Below are 26410 nucleotides of genomic sequence, written 5' to 3'. Positions count from 1 at the left end.
AGGCAAAGCAAACACTGTCGTTGGAAATCAGCTTTGAGTGCTTCACATAATATTGGTGTATATATGCTTGAACTGATATCTACAAGAAAAGCCGTACCAGCTTGCTTCGGCTCTTTAGCCCGCCAGGTAAAATCGCCGGTTGCTCACGAGAAGTTACGGCTACGGGAAGTTACGCCACTAATAGACGATGCGAAGCACGAACTAGCTATAACCCATAACTTTTAATAGGGCAAGCCGCATGTTTGACTTTGTTAGACGACGAATCTCGCCAATCCCCCCGCCAAAAAGAGAGAGACCCTGTCATGATCGAAAACAACGATATGATTGGTGTTTTCACCTGACAAATTACAACGATGAGCTTTTATTTATTATAATAATATTTATCATTAGAATTGTTATGAATATCATAATAATACTAATTATCACCGTGCAGTTTATATTTATCTCTAGCACCCTTGCTATTATGACGTTTGTAATCAATCCTGTGAACGCAGACTTATAAGATTGGTTTATTGATTGTATACGAATAATTAACAGTAACAGTGTTACTAATTTGCTTCTTAACAATGTTACCCTAATAAATCTATGTTGGGTCAAGCGAATGTCTCAGCTAGGAAACTACCCAAAATCCCAATTAACTGAATATGTAAATAAGAATAAGATTTTCAAAAAAAAAAGCTACACGTAATTAGTGATGCTTTAAAAATCAAACCATGACTGCATCCGTGACGCGTTTACTTGTTTTGCTTAGTTACCTATTTTGTTACTGAAAAAACTATGCCGCTACATTAGGTTTTCCCATTTCTCCGTATGTTTTCTGCACTGCGATGCGTTCGTTCAACTGATTTTCGTATTTATGTGTTCTGCCACTCTTGCAATAGACGGTGTGAAGTATTACTAAATCAGCCGTGACGTACACCAGCCTAAAAGTATACTAAGTACCATGACGCTAATACGACACGCCAACGGTTATTATATCCTGTAATAATAATAACAGTAATAATAATAATAACAACAACAAAACGAACAGTAACGTCATATACGACCTTATTAACACAACTAATATATAGCTACTACCATTGCAATCGTCCTCAGTCTTCTCCGATCATCATCGATGGCATGTGTCACGTCTGCTGACTCGTGTTGATTGACAACATGGAACATAACCCACATGTGATTTGAGATGGCCATAGGTGCATCAAATGCGCCTCACAACGATTAAAGGGGAAAGATAAAAATCGTGCAAAAACTACTCCCGGACCATGCAGAACGATGCGGGGCAACAGCCCGATTTAGACTCCGAGATTAAACGGGCAGCTCAGATGAAGTTTGTATTTCGAACACTCTTCACCTATAATATAATACATGGCTGCGCCTGGACCCGATGTGATTCTAACCGCATGTTTTCAAACACGGTTGAGGCACGAAGTTTTGTAAATAATTCCGCGCCGGCCTAATTGGACATTATCGCTGTTTATGAAAGCTGTCTCAAAACGAAGTGTTCACTTTTCGTGACCTTAAATGTTGCATTCGCAAGTTTCAAAAAAGTTTTCCCAGAGAAAAGGCCCGCCATAAGGAAGTTCAAAATAATTCGAAAGTCGTACGGCTTTCGTGGTTATTCCGAATCGCTGGCTGTTGTAATATAACGCTGAAATCGTATGTATCAGCCATTCGTGTTACAGGGTAAAAATTATCCTCGAAGAGGTTCTTGGCTAACCTGGTTCTTTTTTGTCGTAGCAGTCAAATAGGTTAAAGTCATAGAACTCGTTTGACACGGAACAACTGGCAACACTAACTGAATTAAAGCTTGTGACCAACCTTTCTCCTTGTAATAACACTAGGCATTAGTATCATAATTATAAATAATGCCTAAAAGCTGATTAAAGTCATTTGTCAAGCAGAAAGTGCAAAATCTATTCCGACATGCGTTATCGTCAGAATAGCATTCTACCTGAGTACGATGTGGTAGCTCGAAATTTGGGCCTGAATCTGGATTTGAAGCCAAGGTACAGACTACCTAACCTCAGAATATTCATAAGCTAATTTAAAAGCTGCTTAATATCTTTACCGACACGTGATTCTTGTTTGCTTCTGCGATATCTCCGATGTTTGTTTCGTTGAGGTACTTCTAAAAATCATTCGATTTTCAGCATACACGTATTTTCATATAGTGATTGTAATTGGAGTTCTGTTTTAAGCGTTTTTCTTTTTTTTTTTTAGCCTATTATCTTTTTTTTCGTTCAATACGGCTATCATGAGTGATATAGTATTATGCAGTAGTAACATGGCTACGTATGCTTCTTGTATGGAATTGTATATTTCGCTCAGCTTTCCGCTACTTCACGACGAGTTACGCGTTCCTGCTAGAGCTTTTCGGCCGATCCTCTTTTCTCCGTGAGGACCAAGAATAGTTTCGTGGAGTGCACTTGACAAGTGACTCAAATACAAGTTACGTTTAGAGTACAGTGCGTACGGTAAAACGGCCATCGCGCTGATCCTTTTCCTGCTGTCCCGCATAAGGCCTTTGCGTGATACTCCGTCGGCCCTCAGCACCCGTAACTGTCACTGCCCCGGAGTCATCATCGTCGGAATCAGAGTAATCCTCCTTGGGAATCGGCGGCATCATATTGAGAACCTTTAAAACGACGAGAAAAGCAAAACCAGCATAAGAAATGAATGACAACGCAGGAACACAACTGACAGATCAGTAATTAGTATAAATATATATAGTATAAATATATATAGTATAAATAGTATAAGAGTCTACACAGAGAGCGAAAAACGATTAAAGACATCCACAATTACATTGAATACTGCGAGTTCGTTTAAAGATAAAAGTAATGAGAAAAGAAAGATGGCATAAGATGTATACGTCTCAACAAAGAGTGCCTTTACACGCATATATATATATATATATATATATCGGCTAGGAATTGTAGAATTTTGCGGATTAGGTTTTTGTCTAGTTTACATGGGTGGAAAGAAAGATCTGACCTACGTAGAACGAAGTGCATGGTTTCTTATATTTAGGGGAAATAATACACTGCAGTGGCAAAAACTTAAGATAACCGTAAAGACTACAAAAGTGCATCAACGAATGAAGCTTTTGCGCACCGCACATTGCGCACCATAAAAACGTATACGACTGAAAACGCACATAAATGAGACTACACACAGACCTCATGCGGTCGGTCGTACTCTGGCGACACAGGTGACAGCGGGCTCATGGATGGTGATGCCGGACTGCTTTGTCCAGAGGTAGTATTATAACCCGAGGAGATCGTCCTCACTGGAGGTACCGGCGGTGAGGTGCGGACGCCCCTGCGTGCGCCAGCTGTCCGATCTAGGGAGTCGGGAGCCAACTAAAATGAAACGATAACCAACATTACATTAGACACAGATTTTATGAAAATGGAGTGCTGAGACGTTTTTGTAATGTTCATAGGTGTTACAGAGATTATAGAAGATGATATCAGACTAGTCCTAGCTATCCCTAATGGTATAATAGTAATAATGATTCTGTAATTCAAACATGCATGCATTCATCTGATTTTTTGAGTGCTTTTGGCGTCCATGAGTCACGTGTTCGACATCGCAGTAGTACCACGCAGGAAATTTAGATAGGCCCAGTCATAATTATTTGCGTGAAGAGCATGTGTACATAAATAAAGAAAAAGGCGTTGAGAATTCTCGACGCCCCTTAGGCCCACATAGAATGAGCAGGCAAAGTGATTTGGTTGGGTCTATTTATTTCTATTTATTTTTTTAAGTATTTATCAGTGTCAAATTGTCCCGATCGATATACGCTCACGGTAGAACTAATCGGTAGGACATTTGCAGCTTAAAGAGGTGTCAGTCAATCGTTTACTACCTGAACGGAAGCGACTGCTATGGTCAAATCGTTTATACAAGATCGATACAAGATTGCAGGTCGCTTTCATTTCGGGAGTAGTCGTTCGTGTATTATTTGTGCCTTTCTGGCATTTACTTTAATGATTTTCTACTGTTATGATAATGGCCGATAGCAGCAATAGAAGTGTTTTTTTTTTTTCGCTTCTCCAGAGATATGTGAGATACAGTCAAGGACGTTGTTTGTTAAAGAGGAAGAGATTGAGTACACGTTTATGTAATAGCAACAAAAATACTATACATGTAATTTTAGAATAAACAAACATTAATAATACATTTTTCGCACCCGATCGCACCGACGTCATATGTGGTCGTAGACGAATCCACCTAGCTCTTTAGCACGCTAGAACCGTGAGGCCTTAGCCAACATTTGTCAGCAGCGGCGGTCTTCACGAACCTGCACTATTTCCTGTTCGGCATCCTGCACACGTTTTGGCACAACTTCGTGTTCAGGAGGAAACGTTCATTTAACGCAGTGTTCGAAAAGACCCTGCTTTCAATCAGTGCCTAGGTCGTCTTTTTTCGTCTTTTAAGCTTCATAACCTTCGTTACGTGCTCTAGCTTTCTTCAACGTGACGCACTTCATTCATTATAAGCATCGGTTCGAGATGGGGCATCATAGATATATTGTTCAGTGGGCAATGCGATCATTAGACAAGAAATTGCAAGTCGTGGAACAACAGTCTGAGTGATACTATTTGCAGATGCTGTTCGAAACGGTCAAACGTATAGATATTCCGTCTATTGAGTAAGATAGTTGTACTCATTGCATTTATGGCCGAGGTATGCTGCTCAATATGGAAAAGTTAACAAAGATCAACGTCACCAAATTGACCAGTTGGGTTTCTGGCATTATTAGACATACATAGCTTAATATCGCCTTACTTGAATTGCGTCAATTACTGTTGGAACATTCGGCTGTATACAGACATGTCTAAAGTACGACGGTGAAGGAAATTGAAACGGGCAGAGTAGATAGAATAGGCAGTAACTATGTTTGACCTAACTAAGTAACTAAGTTTATGGAACTTCATTCAGAGGCCCTCGATGTCATGTCACATCGTGTGTAAGTATATATAATATTATTTCTTCAAATCCTATTGTATGCAGTTATCTCAAACATTCTTGGTGCAATGAAGCTTCATCTAGGAGCGACCGTCAAGTAGAATAAAGCGGAATATCTCCACGCTCTTTTTTGGTACCAAATCAACCATGGTACTCGCTCAAAAACAGCACTGGAAAATTGTAACGCAAAGTTTTCCAAAAATATCCTGATACCCTACAGGATTGCCAGTATATCAGGGAACTGAGCCAAAATGACTCAAGGTGACAGTGCTTAATGTCAAACTAGAACGCTTCATCCACCGTCAGCGTCACGTTTTATGGAAACTATAAACAAGTATCTTTGTCTTTATGTTTGCTTTGTTGCGCCGCCGCTATCATTCAACGGCCTCTTTTACGTTTTCTTTCTATTCAAGCCTCTACATATTACATATGATCCTATATAGTCATATGCTGTTCAAGAACATTTTCTCGACATGGTAACAGCATGTGTCCCTGGATAAACATATTTTCAATTAACTTTCTGTCTAATTGATCTCATCGTTCAGACGACAGCCTAAAACGCCGTAAAAGTTAGCATACGTAACAACAAGCCAGGGTAAAAGTTAATGATGGTTTTATCATCGACCGTCGCGACATCGTTGTCGATATACTATTCCGCTTCACAAACCTACGCAAGGTGCAAAAAATGCATGTAGCTATGATCTAATGGTAAAAAGCAGATGAAATAGTACACAAGGCCGAGCTTATACATATCACAGCTTCTAAAGTGCTGTCTAAAAGGGCCGCAAGTTGTGACGTTCTTGGGATCGAGGGCATGGTGCGGACGATAGGAAGCGCACGAAGACGGTTTACGTGCACCAAACAGCAAGGCTGCTTCAGCCCGTTCAGTTGGGGCTTTTAGCTATTGTGTCCTCACTTGCTAACTTAAAGCCCTCGGAGAAAATTTTCGATGAATTACAATGAAAATATGAACAATCTGGATGCGATTCTATGTATGAAGGAAAACTGAAACAGAGAATGCCCGCGTAGGCTTTCCGAGTGCTAAAATTTACGTAGCTGTTCAAGATAGTTTGCTTCCACAGAAAGTTCTGAATCGATGCATTAATGTGAAACGTACTCGTCGTTCTTGTGTGACTTTTTTTATTTTCTTTTACAAATATGCACAGTCGGTCATACACACCAGCGAACGTCGGTGGACCCGAAAGTCATTTGATCTATTCTCTTTTGTTTGGTAGTGGGAGCTAGCTAGTCGCAGTGGACTCCTGAGCAGTATTCGAACGTTGAATTTCAACCAATGCAAGCAATTTCAACCATTTGTCTAGCATTTTTTTCAAGCGATACGGTCTCATCTCAACATTTTGCAGAGACGGTTAACACTGAATATGTGTTGGCCATCCAAGAAAAATACTCACGTGAGATAATCACTCTGTTATAACAAAAGAGTGCAAAGAGTTGGAGGAAGCTGTCCGTGACTTAAGATGAAACGAAAAAGCTGTTGTATTTAAGGAAAACAAATGTCAAGCAGAAAGGGTAGACGACATAATCGCACTAGAAGCAAGATTTGTCTCTTAAAATCAGAGTGCATCCCGCTTTGCGTCGTCCAGTCTACTCCGTATCAATCTGCAAGGCAGTATTATAGTATTGCACTTTACGAATTTTTAGTTAATATTTGTATGCGTCCGCTAACTTCAGCGCCGTAAAATTAAACTTGAAATTCTACATAAACATCCAGCTCAATGTATTTGGTTAAGGTGACTCAGAATCGAGAGACTTCGAAGGTCTTGGAAATTAAGCGCGAATCATACGATAGTGAACTCATTGCCGCAGCGTGTGACGTTATCGATGCTTTGAGCATACAATGGCTTGTCTTTCAGATTGAAATATCGTTCGAAAGATTAAACTTACGTTATGTAGAGGCACATCGGTAAAGTGAGCGTCGTCGATCAGGCATGCCCGTAACTCCGGTGGAGGCGGCGGTAGGCCTTCCGCAGATTCTTCGTGAAAACCTCCGTTCACGAATGAACTTCGTCCCATTGAACCATGTTCTTCCGTCACACCGCAGCGGCCACCGGGTCGCCCACCGACTTCATTAGGTTGTCTATAGAAGGTACTAAATGGATTGCATCAATAAATGAGGTATCAAAACCAACGGGAACATATGTTATTATAAAATAAATATGGCACAGTAGGAAAAATTAACCCCGACTGGCAGGCTAGGGCTAGTTCATGCGTATCCTACACCACCCAAGCCCCATTGAAACAACCATAACGGCGAGCTCGTTCCGCCTTTCGTGAAAATTTCAATCGAAATAAGCATATATGTATATCCGCCAAGCCTATGCAAATTAGTCGCGGGCCGATTTGTGTTACAAAAGACCCTAAAACTTCGTATTCCCGTATCAAATCTAGCCTGAAAAAGTTGAATCTTTCTTGATGACGGCATGAGATGCTAGCAAACCCTGTAGCCTGTGTAGACGAAAAAGAACGGCGTTTCTTTCTCATGTTTCCGGTGTGGACTGTTATAGTCTAATTACGTCTTATTGAGCCACTTGAGCCCTTCAGTCTCATGCAGCTAAAATACGTGTTCAGCGGCATTACCTGTCTCTTGGTATTGTGGGAAAGCCGTAGTGGTCGTCATCGTCCGGCCTGTAGTGGTGTTCCCTGGAAACGGGTCAAAAACCTCTTTAAATTTAAAAGAGGGAAAAGCAAGAGAACTCCCCATGCTGACGGTCGACAGAAAACGATACTAAAAGCGTATGTTATTTTTGGCTACTTTAATCTAGAAATATTTCGAACGTATGGCTAAGTTTAGTTGACGATGGCCGTACCACGCACCGACCCAAAAAGAACGCGAAGAAATTTGTAACATCACGTAAGTTTTAAAAAACGACAAACTACAGACATTTATTTTACAAAAATCATATGGCAATTTATGGCAATGGCTTAAATAGTTCAAAGACCCTACTAACAAAGCCCTTGACATATACGGAACAGCCCACCATGGTCAGAGGGCAATTGGCCTATGAAATCTGCTACAAAAACGGGAATATCGCAATTAAAACGTGTGCCACCAAACGATACTTATGTCGCTTACCAACGAAACAAACAGCCCTTAGATGTTGAGTGAATACCCAACAGATATATAGAACCCTTATGCTTATTAAATGGCAAGGATAAAAATCCTGTGTACATATACAGGCATATTTTTAGTATCTACAAAATCCGTGCTTTTCCGTATGAGAACGCACCGTACATTAGTACGCCTAGAATATACGTTGAGGTATTGCAACCATACTGGCCTACCTTATAGGTAAGTCTATCTAATTATATCATAAGAAGTAATTATCTAGGTGGAGACATAGGTAAATACAACATTGGCCAGCGACGATACTAATAATAATGGTATTTCCACGGATACATACTGAGTGTGGAAAGTCTTTATGGTGAATCCGTCCGAGGCATCTCTACGGAATCTGCGCACTCTGAAATCCATAGCGTAATAATAATAAATATCGTAACCAAGATAAATTCACAGTTAGCTACATTTACCGATAGCCTTATTGTCGTATTTTTACCTCTATTTTTTCTTACGAGTAGATTATTTTTGCTATGAAAAATGTTTCATGCGAGCTCAGACTATGAAGGCAGTAGTTTAGCTTCACTTATGTTAGTATATATAAAGTCACATATAAACTACACGATTTTGCGTGGATAAACAATGTTCTTCTTATGAAAACAAAGAAAAAAATTAGGGTCGTATCTCATATATATGTGTCCTGAGAATCATGGGCCGGGCAGGCCATGGGGTCACGTCCGCAGCTCCACTATTAAGCTACCTCACTGCTTGTCACGCAGTTCAGCCAAATTTATGGGAAACATTATTATAATAGAAATCTACGATCAACGTGTTAACGAATGAGTAGAAACAACGACCATTTATCCACCCTATAGATCGTTAAGGGGAAAAGCTTATGGGAAATGGCTAAGATCTAGTTGGCCACACATTTTAGCTACATTATGAAGGCTTAAAAGAAATACCAGTTACACACATACAAAAGGTCACGCTGCCGCTTTCTATGGTAGCATCACACAAAAGAAATAAGCATCAAGGGTAGAATTGATGATATGACTACGGGAGTTGGCTGCTGAAAACTGACTTCACTGCAAATCTCCCTCGTTTGTTGTTTACTACCGGAACGTATACGTATCCGCGGCATCGTGTACGTGTACGTTTGAAAATAAAAAAGCGAATCAAATTTGCGATTGGGCATAACACCCACGTAATTTCTCTATCGACCTGTTCCCCTCAGCCACATCTTCGACAGACCAAGGTCGAGTGCGAGAGATCAGAACTCCGATGAATTAACGTACATTTAAGCATTCATTTAGCCAAAACAGGGACAACCGGAGCTCGAGGAGTTCGTTCAAGTAAAACTTGTATACGCTACTATGTACGTCCCCCGTAAGGAGTCATTGCTGTCGGTACGCCTCTATTTATTGAATAAAAAAAGCGCGTTTCTTGTCCCAATTTAACGCTGAGCAGAACAGGGAGAGGGGACCTTGTCTGTGATGGATCAAAAAGGGCACATCAATTGTGGTGCATTTTGGACTAAAAAGGAAAAAGGCTAACTTCAGGGTATCCGGGAAGGACTAGGAAGGACCGACAGCCCACTTCGCAAGGCTAATGCAGATAGAAAACTTGGCATAATTAGCCAAAGAGCATAAAAAGATCAAAGCAAATTGTCCTAGATGAAGTGATTTTTGCGAGGTTTACAAATATAATGCGTGCAAAAAGTTCCGATTCAACGGTTTCCATCGAACGTTGTTGTAAGAACGCAACATTCGATTCGACTGAAGATACTGGAACAGCAAGGTTAAGAATAGGGTAGCCCTTTTTTACATAGTGGAAGTGCCACCTTTGTTGTTGTACAAAAATGACTCTGGCATAGCATACGTATCACATACGACCTAATGAAGCTTCTACTTATAAACATATCGAGCACAGACGTTGTCTTCACCAGGTAGTTAATTTTCTTTTTGATAACTCAGAAGACGTGAATGGCACTCTAACAATCGATCGGTATCGGGATGCATGAAACAGCATGAGCATAGGCATATTAATAAGCGTAGATACTATGAGAACCACTAAGAATTATTCTAGATGCAGTTCCGCTGAACTGGTCTATGAGGATCGAACACAAGCAAGGATTTCTACATGAAACATCTATTGACTATAAACGCTGGCTTGGCTTGTTTTTTTTTTTTTTTTTATTTAGTTTCAGTTATTTGCCGATAGTTTAGGACAATGTCAACTGGCTCACGTAGCGTCAACCAGAGGATCCGCATAAATGATAAAATCCTCGAAAAAACTACACGCAATGGAAATATGTTGTATTATTCGGGACGAGCAAAAAATCTAAAGAGTTACTGTTGTTCGCTAAAGAGAGTATTATGAAATGACTGGCAGGCATGGCGCTGGATGTGTGCTGGTCAACACATAATGAATAAGCTCAGTCTCTCAACTGATCGTAACGTCAGCTCGGAGTAGAATTAGAATGAGGTCTTCGCTCAGTCATCTACTTTCTTCTTCTCTATGATAGAGAGCACCGATTTCTTCCTGTACAGGCGGTTGTACATAGTGAATCTCTTCGTTCCGTTTGATCGGATGCCACTAACGACCGTAGATTTTCGTTCACTAGCATCAGTCAGCTGAATGTGCCATACGTCCCACTTCCATTAAGTTGCTACCTGTAGAGGGCATAACTTAAAATCAGCGCCGAAGGTGTTCCTGCTGCATACAGAGTTAAAACAATAGATGCAATAGCCATCTATGCCATAGTAAAGCACAAATCTATAACAGTGATTGTGCTTAAGCTTTTCCAACTTACACACAACATATTGGGCCACGAGTTTCCATGAATGTTAAGGAAATGTTTTTCGCAAGTCCCGTCCAATTTATAATCATCTCGTAAATATACAGTATTAAGTTTGTCTATGCAATATACATAAGCCTGTCGTATAGTGCTGCCACACTTTTCCAGGTGACAAAAACGCACAGCTGACCATCATTGAAGCAACCTAATGTCGACGGTTGTTTGCAACGCAGTTGGCAAAATCCTTCTTTTTCCTTTCTTCTGAAATATATTTGAGGCTCAAGAAGTCTACTACGACCCAAAATAGGTATAGCTAGAATTAGGTTTAGGTAATTGCAAAGTTTAGCTGCCTGTAGAAGTAGTTCCCTGTGGGTTCTCTTATTCGCAACCGAACGACACTGACATGGGGCCTTTTGACTTAAAACCCCATCACTAGCGAAACGGGTAAGACCGCAATTAATATACCAATGCTACTCCTGTACCTTTACTTACGGCAGGCCTCAAGCTATAGATCATTAAACTATAAGGAACGAGAAGAGGAAAAGCGTGGCTGTCAGTTGCGTTAATTTCTATGAACGCCTCATGCCGTAACATTAGCATCGCTCAAGGTTTGAACTTTGAAGGTCTAAATCAAGCAAGAACTACGGGCCCACTATTCATAAAGAAAACAATTCAGAAAACCTTCAAAGGTAAGGCCTAAGATATTCACAAATTTTAATATTGGCTTGTCTGGCGCTATTTAGTGAGTCTATAGATTTGAAAAACGTTTAAATCACACTCCCGCATACAGCGAATGGTAAATATTTAGATCAAGTTTTTGGGTGCCTATAACTATAAACTGAGTATTACAGGCGAATAGGAAGCTCAGTGATCTATATATATATATATATATAGATATATAGCATAGAATAGAAAGCAAGAAGATAAGATCTATCTTCAGGAAGCGTCCAGTAAAACGATAACGGCCTGTTATTGGCACAATTATGCTATGGAAAAAAATTGGGTGATTAAGGTCAATAGGTTGAGTTGACCACGTATCTCTCACTGTCACAGACGTCTACTGCTGGTTCAATATGGTTCAAATATGAAATATTCACGAAAATATTGTGAATTAATATAAAAAGCAAAAAATTGGTCCTTCATGAACCGAGCTTAGACCATATGAAAAGACGGGTCTTTAATGCGAGAGACAATCTGCGTAGCTCTGATAAATAGAAGAATAGCCCAAAGCACGTCATTGCCATAGGCGGGTTGTGAATCAGTCCGTGTCCTACACTAAAGGCGTTTAACAGGCGATAATACTTCGGCCGTAAACTGAAGAGATATTTACTACCACGAGATATTGTCTAAAAAATACTATCGCAGATCTCAAATTCCTTAAAGGCTGAATACGTGACACGACAATCGATAGCATACGGGTCTTTCGTTCGGTGACCTCATCATTGTGCTACGGAGACAATGGTTTCTATATTTCGCCTTTACATTCATAAGTCTTTCTATTTTTTATGCATTCTATCCCCTAAAAAGGTGTGAGGTGGCTTAATGTACCCTACCGTCGAGGTCCCTAACCTCGAATAAGCCATTGATGGTGAGATTAGGTCGCAGTTACAAGGCTGTATAGAGTTTCAATGTGTAAACAACAAAAGGGAGTACGTTGCTGTACAATGCGTTGCTGTTTTACGTTATGCGGTTGAAAAGTCATACTAATTTTCCGACCAACTAAGTAGCTCTGGCAGCCTAATTATAACTCGAATCAAGTTGTTGGACACTCGAAAAGGTATGCTTTAAAAAAGTCTCGAACTATTTCTTTTGGATAGGCCGAGAAAATTGCAGGCATATTACCGGATAGTTTTATGGGTCCTTTAATTAGTAATACTCTAGCACCTGTGCGATCTACCGTGGTATTATCGAAGCAGACTTACGCGAGCCTCCACTTCGTACAAAGGAACACCGCCGACAGTGCGAACACGACGACGGCTGCGGCCAACGTCACGCACAAAATCTGAAGTTGAAAGTTCTTCGAATTCAGCATACGAAGCCTAGAGAGATCCGGCAACGCTTGTGACGCTTCCATCCAATCCTCCTGACCACATGTACTGCAACAAAAGATTGCACCGAACGATAACAACAAAATTCAGATGTTTCTTTTGTTCAATCTCGGCAAAGGGCCAGATCGGAAGAAAACAGCGTTTGGTTAAAACCAGTAGTCGCCTTGTAGGAATTAGATAAATAAGTAGATTCTTTCAGAAGCGGCGTCAAACTGTATTTAGAAAAGTTATCGTGACACAAGCTTAACTTCGAACAGATTGCATTTTTATTATTAATAGTATTAATTGCTACCGATTACACAGACATTGAGTTTTGCATCCCACGCCACTGTTTAAGATTTCATCAGACTGCTGGCCTTCATCTGTGTCTACGCGCGGATTGGAACTTAGACCGCCATCTGACCCTAAAGTTAGCTGGTAAGCTCTTTATTCACTAAACTGTCATGGAAACGTTCACAGAAACACTACAATATACGGGCGAGATCACGTTGACATCAATTGCGATTTAAACACATAGGATTATATGTAAATCGAAGAATGGTAGCCCAATATATTGTATTGAAGTTATCGGCATTGAAAATCCGTTCAATAGAAATTTCAAGTTGTTCAATTTAAAGCCCACGTTACAGTCTTGCTATTCATGAATGCCCTAGTTAAGTTCTTTCAGTTCGAACAATATGCGTCTCGTCACTCTGGGAAGCACTAAAGAACAGGAAATAGCATAAAGCTTGTTAGCGACACATGATGACCACATACAGGTCCGATCTGTTGTCAACTGGTTATAGGAAGAACACTTGACTGTCGTCAAAATAGACCCCGTTTATGACCTCCAATAGTAACCCCCTGTAAGTTTAATATTTAACGAGAGGTCCTATAACGTCGAACGACTTTTTAAAACTATTAACAATTTAGATACAAATTAATGCGGAAAGCTATAAACGTAGATCTGTGATGTGTCACGAAGAAGTGCACGCTATTCTGATGTATGTGCAATAGTTTGCACTATCTTCTTAATGAAGCGCACGTCGTACGGTCTCAATTCCCATATGTACTATATAATATATGGCATTTTGACTGAGATACTTTAAGCGACTTCAGACGAATTTAATAGCAGCGCGTAGCAGTGAAAAGTAAATTAACTTCGAGTTCGTAAGCTCGCGATGATGCCAACGGTACTGGCTGGTACAGACACCTACCGACCGATCCGTTGACGTATACAATATTCCAAGCGACCCACTGAGCTCTAGCGGTGAATGTTTTCACCACTCATAACATTAAGGAAAAAAGCTATCCAGTACTTCAGATCAGATTAGCGTTTTACCGAGAGTTCAAACAGATGCACGATTTACTGCGTTTGTAGACGCTAAAAAAAAAAAAAAAAAAAAAATAAGCTTTATTCTGATTATTGGTTCTGTACTATTTGTGTTCAACTTGGCAAAATTCTAGTACTGGTAGTGGCCACGTTTTCATAGACAGCGATATAGGGTCACACGGCAAACAACAGAGAAGTAGACAATGCTTCCAGTAAGAAATTGGTCATCTGGCGATGAGTGATCGCATTAGCTTAGAAACTACCGGCAGATAGGTGTTTAGGACTATGAATCTTCTGAGCACTGTCTCTTTCGGAAGAGGAACAATCTGAGATTGTATGAGAATGAATCTTGCTGCCGCAAAATGTTTATCATTGTTATTATTGCCTCTTGTTTGCACTCACTTAAGCATATCACCAGCTCTGATCACTTCTCCCGAAGAGGCCTCCACAACAGCAAGTAAAACATAACGTCTATTGACTGAGCGAACATCCTTAGGCAAAACAATGCATCGGGATTCGTTTCCATGAGTAAGCAAGCGTTCCATGTCCCTGAAAAGGTATCACAAGTACAAGTTACTGCAATACGCAACAATACGGTAGCGTTTAAAACAACTTAGACAGGCAACAATAAAAAGCCCGTTTTCAGTCCGGACTTCGTGGTGAATGATCCACTAACTACCCCATAAAACATGTATAAGTATTGCTACATTAGATAGCCCCAATTACGGCATAAGCGACGGCATCGGCTGTATGTGTCCTTTTGTTGCCGAGCGTTCCCCTTTTCCGCTAGCCGCGCCTTTCTCATGGGCCTTATGCTGACGTGTCGTTTTCATACTTTCAATCGTATACAGCGGCGACCGAGCCCTTTTATGATATCTCTAATGTTTGACAGATGGCGCCATAACGAAGTCGTTAAAAAGACACCATTAAACTATACGCTAAAACAAAATGTTCTGTCCACCACGTACATTTTGGTCAACTACGCGTTGTTTGGTACTTCATTCGTTCGTATAAATTTTATCTGAGATTTATTTGGGGTCTGTTAGTTAGCCAATCCTCCCTAGCCGATTGTGAATTGTATGTTTTATTATGAATACACATCATGTAAATTGGCTTATTTTCTGTTACGTTAGCAATGTTAAGCTTTCTCCGTGCGTCTGGGTTATTTGACGAAGCATAGCATGTATCTGATAATTTCGTATGATATCTCTTACGGTTAGCAATTTTTACGCGCTGGATAGGGCCTTCTTACGGAACGCGAAAGTATCTGCCAGCCGTTATCGCTAAAGATTCGATGTTTTCTTGAGGAAAAGCCCTGGCAACCTAGGTCAGGCGAAAAATAAGGTCTAGCTTTAAACTTTCAGATTAATAATCATTATCCCATACAACTCAAGCTCAGGGATACTGTTCGGAACATGGTCTGCTCTGTTTCCATTGCAAGGCCTTCACCCCAACAAAATAATCATATAATCTCTGTAAAGCCTAACACGACCCGTGTAGGTTGAATAAATTCGTTGTTTTTTTAATCGTTATGAAGGCTGCGATAGAGATTTAAAGCTAAAGCGTGTTATATTGTAATTTTATTTATACTGTAATGGTAGTATTTTGTCCGATGTTTCCATAAGTTTGGACAACTCAATTCAACTGACATACAACCCACTGTCCTACGAACTTCCATGTCATTCCAACTTTTACCACATTGTCGTTTATACGAATTTGTACGAATCACCGTACATTACAATTGCCGATAAAAACAGCTCTGCACCCGAACGCGTGCTATTTTTACCCTTTAGTATTCATTACCAAAAAAAACTCACTGAGAGATTAATACTAATTTCCATTCGTGTTTCCTAAACCTTAAGCTCAATAGAACTGGGCCCGCAATCGATTTATCGCCCCCCGTGAGGACAACGTCATCAGCGAAACTATTCAGAAAGGCGTCACCCATTAAATGCTATAGGCTAAGAGCAGGTAGGACTCGTTTAAATTTTCCCGCTTTGTCTATCACAAATGATTTGACAAATCGCAACGTAAAACATAGAGCTACGGAACGTAGATGCTTAGATTGACTTCCGTAGCAGTGAAAAACATATTCCATTTGAAATAAGGATTTGTTTTTTTAAAAATTACTAGACCCACATGTTTGGCTGCGATATCGTTCGTTGATGCTTCGCGTGCTCTTTTTTTTCCAATAAAGTAGACGATGTTCGTTACCTTCGTGTCATAATATGCTGTAGGGATCGGATGCAGCATTCTGTTGACATATCAGCAGTAGGATTTTGTCGCTAAACTTGATTTAACCTCAAGTTCGTTTTCAGCCAACTATCATGTCCTCTATCTTCAATTGAACCATTATGATTGAACATAGACAGTGTAAGTAGTCGATGATATTATGACATAACATTGTTTTCTGTAGAAAATCAAAGGTATTAAGACATAATTTACCCGGTGGCCAATGTCTGTCAATAAATTCACGCTTTTTTCTGCTTTTGAATACGTTCTTAGCTCAGAAGTGCTAACTAGTATGCAATCTATGCGAAAATAAAGAAGAAGTTATCCAAAAAATAGCTACATTTTCGACTCCGGCGCGGAAGTTGAAGAAGCCTTCGTCAATGCGGCTTCTTCGAGACAACCCATTCTGTATATGGTAGAAACAAGCGTTTTGCCGCTCATGTCGATGCGGTACCCGCACCTATCGAGTCGAGACCAAAACATTAGCTTTCCAAGAGATAACGACTGGCACATGGCGCTCTACAGACCCCGCTGTCCAATTCGTTACTGAAATAATTAGGTCTAAATACTTTATTTCGTACCCTCCGAGCTCACTTCTACATAATTCGTCATACGACGTTCAGCTAGATAGGCAGTCGCAATAGATATTTTCTATTAATTTACTCGTTGTTATTCCCATGGAGCTATATGCAACCTTCAATAATGAGATAATCTTTCAATGAAGTTTAGTCCAATTACGGGGGTGGTGTGGGTTGCATGTGGATAGGCTTACTAAACCTAATACGTTATGCATCTATAGCGAAACAAGGAACAGGGCTATGGTATATTGGCCATATTATATACTAAAGGTTCTTTCCAATAAGACGAAGCTTGCTCCTATATCTAGTAGGATCTCAAATCGACTATTGCAAAATACTACTGAAAGCCCGGAGCGGAAATAACTTTGTGTAGTAAATAACTTTGTTTGGGTTAATATATGTATAGTTAGCATTCGGACGAAATCTGAAGAAGCGGTGCTTCGCCATCAAGTTTGCAGGGGGAATACGAATCTCTTTATGCATAACTACGTTGTTTGAAGTCTTTCAGTTGAGGTCTATGTATGAAGAACGATGTTTGCATCTCAGCGAACCGTTCGTCTAATTTACCCTAACGATTGACTTTTAACCTCTTGTGCTGTCAGACAATTAAAAGGTATATTGTTTGCAAAATAACCAGCTGACTCTTCGATACCAGAAAAGAACACGTTTCTCGATTTCGTGCCCATGCCAATAGCAGGTGATGCCAACCCTCGACTCTACGACAAGATGCCTCGCAATGCAATCATCTCTCCAATTATCACGAGGTACACTTGCGCTTTGGGACGTTCGCTGCCAACACTGACACTATAGCGGAAAAGCGACGGTAGAATTGAGCGTGCCTGTTTCAGCGTATGAGTCTATCAGCGGATTAACGGCCATATTCCAATGTACGCAGGCCCAGTTCGATTGGCTGACGTACCTTCAGAGCACTTAAAAAGTCTGTAGCTATTGGCGATATGGTGCGTTGTACGTGATAGGAACGCCATTTGACAAAAGTCACAGGGGCAATATGTAACCATTTAAGATCGACAAACTCTAAAGTAGAGTTTGAAAACTCGAACTTACTACTCAAAGTTATGCAAAATTTGTTTCACTACGGGATAATTATACAAGGTCATATATATCAGTACTCGTAGGCTAACAGCTGAATCTCAATTTATGTAGTTAATACCAGGATGGGGCTATAGAAATTAAATGTTACGGACGAAAAAACGAAAGGTTCTATTATCTGACCAGCCATAAACGCTTGTAGTTCGAGGTGATGACCTATATCGATAGCGGGTCTTAATTCTGATTCAACCTCGCATATCAGTTTCGTAAGAGCTACATATAGTACAAAGATATTTCGCCTAGACTTTTCTTTACTGCTATGTAATAACTAGTAATTAACTGAAAATGATACACATTTATCCAGCTCAAAAACTGTCCTAGATCCTAAACGCCCCTAAGCTTATATGCGACAGGAGACTTGCCCCCACTCTATTTAAGCATCGTCTTCACCGCTGCGCGTGCTTGTATGGCTTTTGAAGCATAAATGATCCACCTTTCAGATGCCCTACGGGGCTGCCTAATTTATCGCAGGCACCCTAGAGGACGTTTGTCAGAATAAGTTGAAGTTCATTTTCAAGGCTCCGTCTAAGATTTCGCTAAGATAGCGGTAAAGCCACTCATTCCTTCCAATAATAATTTGGCAATAATTTACCTTACGACGATTTTGTATACAAAACTGTTACTCAGTGTTTCAATGTCTTACAACTATTGCCAGGTCTATAAGGTTGCATTACATTCGAGCCGTTCTTAGGCGGGAACATGTTGCTCTAAATACTTTCTCTGGCTCTTTCAATAAATCTGCGTAGTCTGATACTTCCAGTCTGCGCAAAGTGCCTTCTACACCTAAATGCCGCTCTATGAAAGATCGAATTTAGGCCAGAGAATTGGCCAAATTCGAATATCTAACCGCGTATACCACTGTCCGATTGCAGGCCTGTGCACCTATCGAATCGCGGGTGAATTGTATAAATCTATATAAAGGAAAGCACGTGTACATTTCCAGATCTAGTTTAACGTAATCCAGACAAAAAGTTAGCTTATGTTTAGTTAACGAAAGGCCATTATGTTCACTTGGATCAACCATCTTCGATTTATTTTGCTGGAATAGATAGAAAAATAAGACTTACCCTGTAATGTTTTCGACATCCTCTAACGAATTTAACGTTTGTGCCTGCACAAATTCGAACGATAACCTGGTGATCTAGAATAGAAATCATAGTCATTATGTACATTTAGAAAGCGTTTATGGTGAACTAAGTTATTCTAGTTAGTATATATAGTATATATGAAAAATATGGCGACAAAACACACGGCCCTCCGTCAGGGTATATCATTCTGAATAGTTGTAATAGTAACTATCTGTCGTCAAATATAGATCCCGATAGTACTTTACGTGAGATATCAAAGTTCTGACACTGTAAGTTAGCTTTAGCAGACAGCTTCTTCGCGGGTCTATATCATACGAATATGGCCGTCTTACAACATTAAGCCTGCATATACCAACGGATTACTCGATGCGGTATATACACCGTCACTTTACTCACCACCAGGCTGAAATGATTGGGAGGTGGTAATTTAATGGTTTCATTTATTGTGACATTGTTGGAAAAAGCCACCTCTGTTATCACAGCCATGTCGTTACGAGTGAAATGAGTTGATTCCATGATGTCGGTTTGGTTTCCAGTTTGGCGTTTACTTTCTGCTAAATCTATTTGAGAAACTGCGTTTAGGGTCGATGTTGATAAATACTCTGCTGTTGTCACAATGGACTGCTCAATCGAGGTATCTGGCGATGCGACTGATGCGCTGTTTGACTGAGCATTTACGACCGTTACCGGTGTTGCCGTCGCCGTCGCCGTCGTCGTCGTCGTCGTCGTCAAGGGTGTCGTCGATGCCTGCGTAGATACAAGGCGTACTTGGTCACTCAGTCGACCAACTCTAAAAAAATAGGGTCGGCCAGGTTGTATAATAGCGATTAATTAATAGTTTCAAGTGTATATATCTTATCATTTACATCTTTAGCGTATTTGCCCGTCGACCTACAGAGATTTTGCCGCGACATCATTATATAGGACCATTTGGGTTGGTGTAGCGTCGTAGAAGTGATGGGCTACTCAAAAAAGCAAGGAAGCAAGTCAGCCTGAACTGCAGTGTCTTAAATCGAAGCCTTCGGTACATTTATAGCTTTGAGGAACTCTCTTTTAACGCACTAATCGCAACATGAGCACAATACGCACTTTGGTAGCTTTCCCTTGTGCGGAGACAGTTGTCCACAGTGAAGCAGTAGATATGGCACTTCTACGTCGTCTTGCCTTAGCGTTTGAAGGTAATGGCAGCACCGAGGCGTATTCCAGCGGCGTCGACTCGTTCAAATTCTTGAAGACTTCCAGATATTGTTTCCGCTTTGTGGTGGCCGTTCCTGCACGACCCCTATCAGAATGATTACTTGCCGCTGAAAATTTCGGAATAGTAACGTCGTCTTGCTTCGAGCAATCAAGAGCTATCGTCAAAATGTCACCCTCTGCCGGAACGTGATGATTCCATTGCAATATCGTCATCGTAGCATTACCGCCTGATTTGGTGATGTACGCCTGTTCTTCAGCTACGTCGCAGTTGAATTTGGGTAGGCGAATGTAGTCGAGAATCTCCTCAGGGAGTAAATAAACGTGAAATTCATGTCGGGCTGCGTGATACGTAGCGCTTACGTTCGATACTGAAATATAATATTGATGTCCTGTTTCGACCAGCAGGTAGCGAACGTGCCGTTTTAGGCGATACGATTAGCCGTTCTAATCAGATTTTAGCGTTTGTTCACTGATTGTTTCCCACAGCTTTTTCGATTAACGTTAGTGCTAAATCCTTTATTTTATTCATTACTTTAAAAGCTTTATGTTCTGCTATATAAAGTCTGACCTTATTAATCACAATTGCAAAGCTTCATCTTGCCTTTCATTATGAGGACAGATATGTCGGGTCTTGAAAAATTGCATCTTCAGTAATTTCAGAAGACAAGAACGCTACCGAAACGACTTAGGTTAGGCGTGATGTGTATAGAAGGAGCTCGAGAGCTAAATGTAGTACTTAAATGTGGCTTGCTACGGCTAAAGGTGGCATCTTCGACCTAACAAACGCATCGTGCTCGATGTTTCGATCTTAACGAGGTCAGCTTTGAAAGAAAATCATTTTTAGATATATCTACATTTCTCAACTATAGAATTTTCTCAGTACTTAATGAAGACATCCTGCGTGGGGCTCTTCAGCGGATTCGTGATATTTAAAAGCTCCAAATAAGCTTTTTTTTAAAATTTTATTTGGAGCTTTTAAATATAAATTTTATACTCCATTTTAAAATCTAAGCTCCAATTCATACAGATAAAATGTAACAGAGAATTAACAAAAAAAAAAAAAAAAAACTTAAAAACAAAACGATTATAACCTGCTTCTAAAGAGCTTTATTTTTATCGGTGTTTAGGACTAGTGCTATACATGCGACAGCAAATTGGGGAGGACAAGCACTAAACGGAAATTCACTTATTATCATTGTACTGTTGTACTATGTCATAGAGAAAATTTGACGATAACACGTTTTACAGATGAGTACACTTGCGTAGCATCCTTAGTGTTTTGATCCTCGTCGGATAACACCAAAAACTTTTTTTTTTTGCATTTCCAGTGGCCTTTACCAGTCATTCATCAGGCTATCATTTCGACCGAATATGACGTTCATTCATCCATCTCGTAAATTTCTATTACGTCGCCTTTTTTTTCCACATACTTTTACTAATTTTATAACAGTATGTGGGTGTGAGAAACTAACGGTTACAATAGTCAATCTAAACTTCGTCGGCTGGCAGGACAATATTATATGAGTCGTACTCAACCCTGTGCCAGAGAAGTTCGCTCAAAAAAGAGCTCACCCAGAAACTTTATACCAGCAATGAGCCCGGCCATCCACTTTCTTTCTTTATAAGGAAGAAAGATTTACCCAAACTGCTTTTTTCAGGCGGTCGTGTCTCGCTTTGGCAGCGCCGCAAAAATAATTGGAATCGACAGAGATTCAGACAAGCTTTAATTTTTTCCTTGTCATTTCGCCTACATATGTGTAGAAATCCCCAGCAATTCTCTCCGCTCTTTTGTATGTAGCTTCTTGCAATTAGTAACTGCAGACGCGTGTATGTACTTATTCACGAACGTTAGGTAGTACTTGATCGCTAAAAAAAAGAAAAAGTATGTATATATATATATAGTCCCATTTCAATTCAGTTTGTTTTGCACTCCTGATCTGCCGAATGAGTACAGCGGACACGCCTTTCAATGGTGACCGACCAGCCGCTCAGAGCGGTCCCGTTGTCAGAAGGGGGGACATCAGTGTGCGGTTATGGAAATGCAGGCCGAAAAAGGCCAGCCAATTTCACAGTTTCCGCTTGATCAACTAACTACTCGACGTGGTCTTCGAGTTGAAAGTTCTTGTTCAGCCATGCCTCGTGTCTATGTGCGAGAGATTAGAATGACTGCGACGTCGCTTCGATTAATTTCTCTATTTCATCCCGTCCTATATCTTTCGGATCATCACCTGAATCTCTTCGTTTGATGACAAACTTCTCAACACTTGTATCAAACTAAGGAAATACCTAAGAATCACAAGTAGGTCCTACAATTTTCAAGAGTTTGCGAGCTGACTCACAAACACGTAATGTCCTGCGAGTTAAAAAAAAGACAGGCAATACGGTTAACTTATAAACATGAGACTCGTACGTGTTATTGTCAAGCTTTTGCGTCTGTAGTAATAGAAACGTTATGCTGTGACTAGCGTCTCGAATTATGCTGTTCCATACTAGCCCTGCTGTACCCTTTAGCAGAGGAAAGGTGTACAGTTTCTTTGTAATAACAAATATAAACGTCACGTATAGTAGGCAAATTGAGACAGCCATTATCGACTTTTACCTATAAAGTCGATATATATATAAGTTACAGACTTGGATGGAGACCACGCGTTACTTGCCGAGCAAGGGTATGGTGTCTCTGCTTAACTAATCTAGCATAAAGCTTGTTACTCCAATAGAAAACAAATCTGCATAATTAACTGAAGAAAAACAATACGAAGCCTGCCTCATAACATAACAGTAGTCTAACTATATATGCGATGTATAGTTCTTAACTTTATTTATTAGATATTTACGTCACATGTTCTTCAGCTAGACAATGCACATAAAAAGCTGTATAGAGTATGATCACCCGGAAGTCTGTGGAGTTTATTCCAAGTAAATGGATTACTCCAAAACCAGATCTGCCAGCTAAAATCAGCTGTACACCATGATAATTTAAATATCTTGTAGTAATAGCTCATTAATACCAACAGGGATGTTATTCATTCGAGCGACGCCTCGTCTTTATATAGCAATGGGAATTGCTATGAGCGACCACAATGGTATCCAGGATGTTCTGCTGCTCTATGACTATTTTTTGCAATTCTTAGTTATGTAAATGCTAATCCAAGGAGTGACTTCATGTTAAAACAACAAAAGAAGCAGGCAACTTCAGAAGAATGCTCCGCATGTTTTCCATAAGGCTGCGTAACTTCCTCAGTAGGCTACGCACATAGCGGGTAACTTTCGATAGTGGGCAATTTCTGCTGTACTTGTGAATTAGCCCTCAATAAAGGCAGGCTTTGCAATAAAAACGTTAACGAATGTTTTTTTCTGTGGCTTGCGGATCTAAAAGTAAGCGGCAGCTTTGTCTGTCATTAGATGTCGCCATGCTCCAAACGCGGATAGACGATGTATGTCGCCGCTGTTATAAAGTGTCCTTACTGATAGGTCCAATTTTCCCGTTTTGATTTACCGTATGTCCTTACCTCATCCCATCGCCTTTATACGAAGAAGACAGTAGACCTTATCTCGGCTATCTATTTTTGTTGTTCTCTCGAGGGAACCTTCGACGTATGGGGTCGTACACGCACACATTTGCGCATGACGTAGCCAATGGACAAACCCCTTAGCAACAGACCAGTTAGTGTCAACTATTCTATTAATGATATTGTTTTGCACAGGCGTTTGTGGTGATTATTATTAATTATCGTGTTCTCATATGCGAACTAATTACGTTTACAGTTATGTACTTACGCGAAGAGTGAAGGTTCCACGCAACGGAACAGGGCGTCATGAGCGCTGCAGCGGCGATTGTTATGAACGCAATTGATAAAAGATGAGGACTTTGCCTGTGTCGTAGTGAGGGACCTTTGCGCCTATCCTGTTGGCCTGAACAAGAGTTACTATTGCTAAAGTAGTAAGTACTTATCATACTGTTAATAATACTTGAGCTAGCGCAACGATGCCATCGGTGGTCGTATAGTTTGTTGTTGGGGTAGCTGCCGTCGTTGCCATAGATGCCGCATTCATGGCCGATTTCATAGCTACTATTATTATTACTATTTTGAAGAGATGTTGGTTCAGGATAATCTTGTTTCGTCTTGAAGAATCCAAATAGGGTGGGACAGGCTGTGCGATCAGAGGCGACAGATGCCCGTCGAAAAGTTTGCTGTTGAAAATGCGGTTGCTGACGTCTTCGACTGTTCAGGGAAGTCGTGGTAATGAACGACATCCTCGCTGATCTAGGAAAAAAACAAACAGTATTATTATTATTTTTATTATTATTATTGACTATCAGATCTGAAAAATTGGGGTCCGTTTATCCTTGAAATAGCTAAATAATTCTAAAAAAGTAATGGGTTAGAGGTAGCGTTGTGGTAGTTTTATTGCAATGGAGGTGTCGGACGCTTGTCACAGAGGCATGGCACACACGATTCTACAGAGTCATAATATGTCTAACACACGCCAGGGGCATTACTGAAGCAATACGATCGAATCGCTAAAAGGGAATAACTTGAAAAAGGCAGTAGATTTAACTGAACAAGAACATTGCAAAAGCCGTCACAAGAAAACCGTAACAAGACAGTAAACGAACACGCAACGAGAAAATAAATGCGATACAAGGAGTGATAGAACAACTACCGTTTGACCGGCGTCGATGGTGTACGCGAAAGGGATAGATAAATGTGTGAGTGACAGACTTGATTGGATTTCAAAACAAAGGACGAGTTTTGTACGTATGTAGCTGATAACCACACGGCATATTGATTGAAACTACCTTTACCATATATATCCATGTATATCTTACTTCGGTCAAGCATGTAAACAATAAGCAGCTGTTGGCTTCGACGTGGGTAGGGTATTAAAGTTCCAGCCAGTAGCCCATACATTGTCAATTTGCGACCGACGAGTCCTTCACAATATAAATTTTTAGGCTAAATATTAAAATGTCGCCGTTTCTAATCTAAAGCTCGCTCTACGGGTTCTAACACACTTGCCAAGCAGATGGACCAGTTTCAAAATCTCATTTGAGATACTGTTTCTCTTGTCTGCTCTTAAAATGCCTCAGTCTAGCTGTGGTAAGAGTGGTTTGCCAAATTTCGTGAAGGCAACTACTCTGGACAACAATCGTTCACGGTTCCAGAACGAATAAAAGTTCCGCTCGAACCGAAGAGGAACTGCCGATCGATTTCAACTAATTGATTATTAATCAGGTGCACAATAGAAAAGGTAGAGAACGCCCTGTTGTTGCTATTCAGGGCTATGCCTAAACAGGACTAACAAGGCTAACAAAATGGACTCGCTTCATAAAGTCAGTTAGAAAAATATTTTCTGCATCCCGCCGCTACTAGTGATGAGAAGCGGATCTGCTACTTCGATCCCTAATGCAAAGCGTCACGGGCTGACCCAGGATAACCAATCAAATATATCGTAACGTGCGGCGTACACAGAAAAGAAGTTCTGTGTATTGTGTTAATAGTGAAATTTTGAACTTTCAAGATTTCGCAAAATGGCTAGTACAGAAAACTATCAACGTTAACTGATGAGATCAACCACGCGGCTTTAAAAATGTGATAAACTATCTTCTGATGCAGCCGAGAAGTTCTGTCTTTCTTATGCGGTTAGTTCGCCAGACATATTTGGATCGGTGCAAAGTCGATAGGCTTGAAGACGATTTTCAGAAATTGAGGGAATGTGGGCCCCGACTGTATGAGATTGTTCGAGAACCGAGAATTCTATTGCAGAAGGATTCGTAAGCTTTTTGATAAAAGAAAAAGACGACAGATCTCAGCGGCAATAACATCGACTGCGAGGTCTTGACACCGTTTTAGAAAATGAATGACGTTGGTCAAAAGGTACAAGGGTTTGTTTACACACCTACACGGCTTATAGTCTATTCAACCAATATCTCCATCTTTAAAATCGTTTAAGACCAACGTAGTCGTAAAATGTAATGGGAAAGGCGAAATGAGCA

The 26410-nt window shown here is 40.4% G+C and overlaps 1 protein-coding gene across 1 annotated transcript in view; it reads right to left on the bottom strand.

The window, feature by feature from the left end:
• Positions 1-321: 321 nt before the first annotated feature.
• LOC111263184 (uncharacterized) overlaps positions 322-26410 on the bottom strand; it is a gene marked incomplete at its 5' end in the record, with an annotated part of 32851 nt that continues 6762 nt past the window's right edge. Inside the window, 11 exon segments of the mRNA XM_022838067.1 lie at positions 322-2635; positions 3180-3362; positions 6880-7084; positions 7573-7635; positions 8397-8456; positions 12770-12943; positions 14610-14756; positions 19195-19268; positions 19612-19962; positions 20305-20780; positions 24190-24677. Of these exon segments, the coding sequence (XP_022693802.1) occupies positions 2456-2635; positions 3180-3362; positions 6880-7084; positions 7573-7635; positions 8397-8456; positions 12770-12943; positions 14610-14756; positions 19195-19268; positions 19612-19962; positions 20305-20780; positions 24190-24677 (2401 nt within the window). The 3' untranslated portion in view covers positions 322-2455.

Source organism: Varroa jacobsoni, unplaced genomic scaffold, assembly GCF_002532875.2.
Source record: "Varroa jacobsoni isolate VJ856 unplaced genomic scaffold, vjacob_1.0 scaffold_741, whole genome shotgun sequence".
In the NCBI taxonomy this organism is placed as follows: domain Eukaryota; kingdom Metazoa; phylum Arthropoda; class Arachnida; order Mesostigmata; family Varroidae; genus Varroa; species Varroa jacobsoni.
The sequence above is the reverse complement of the archived record's forward strand: the minus strand, read 5'-3'. Positions and strand labels throughout refer to the sequence as shown.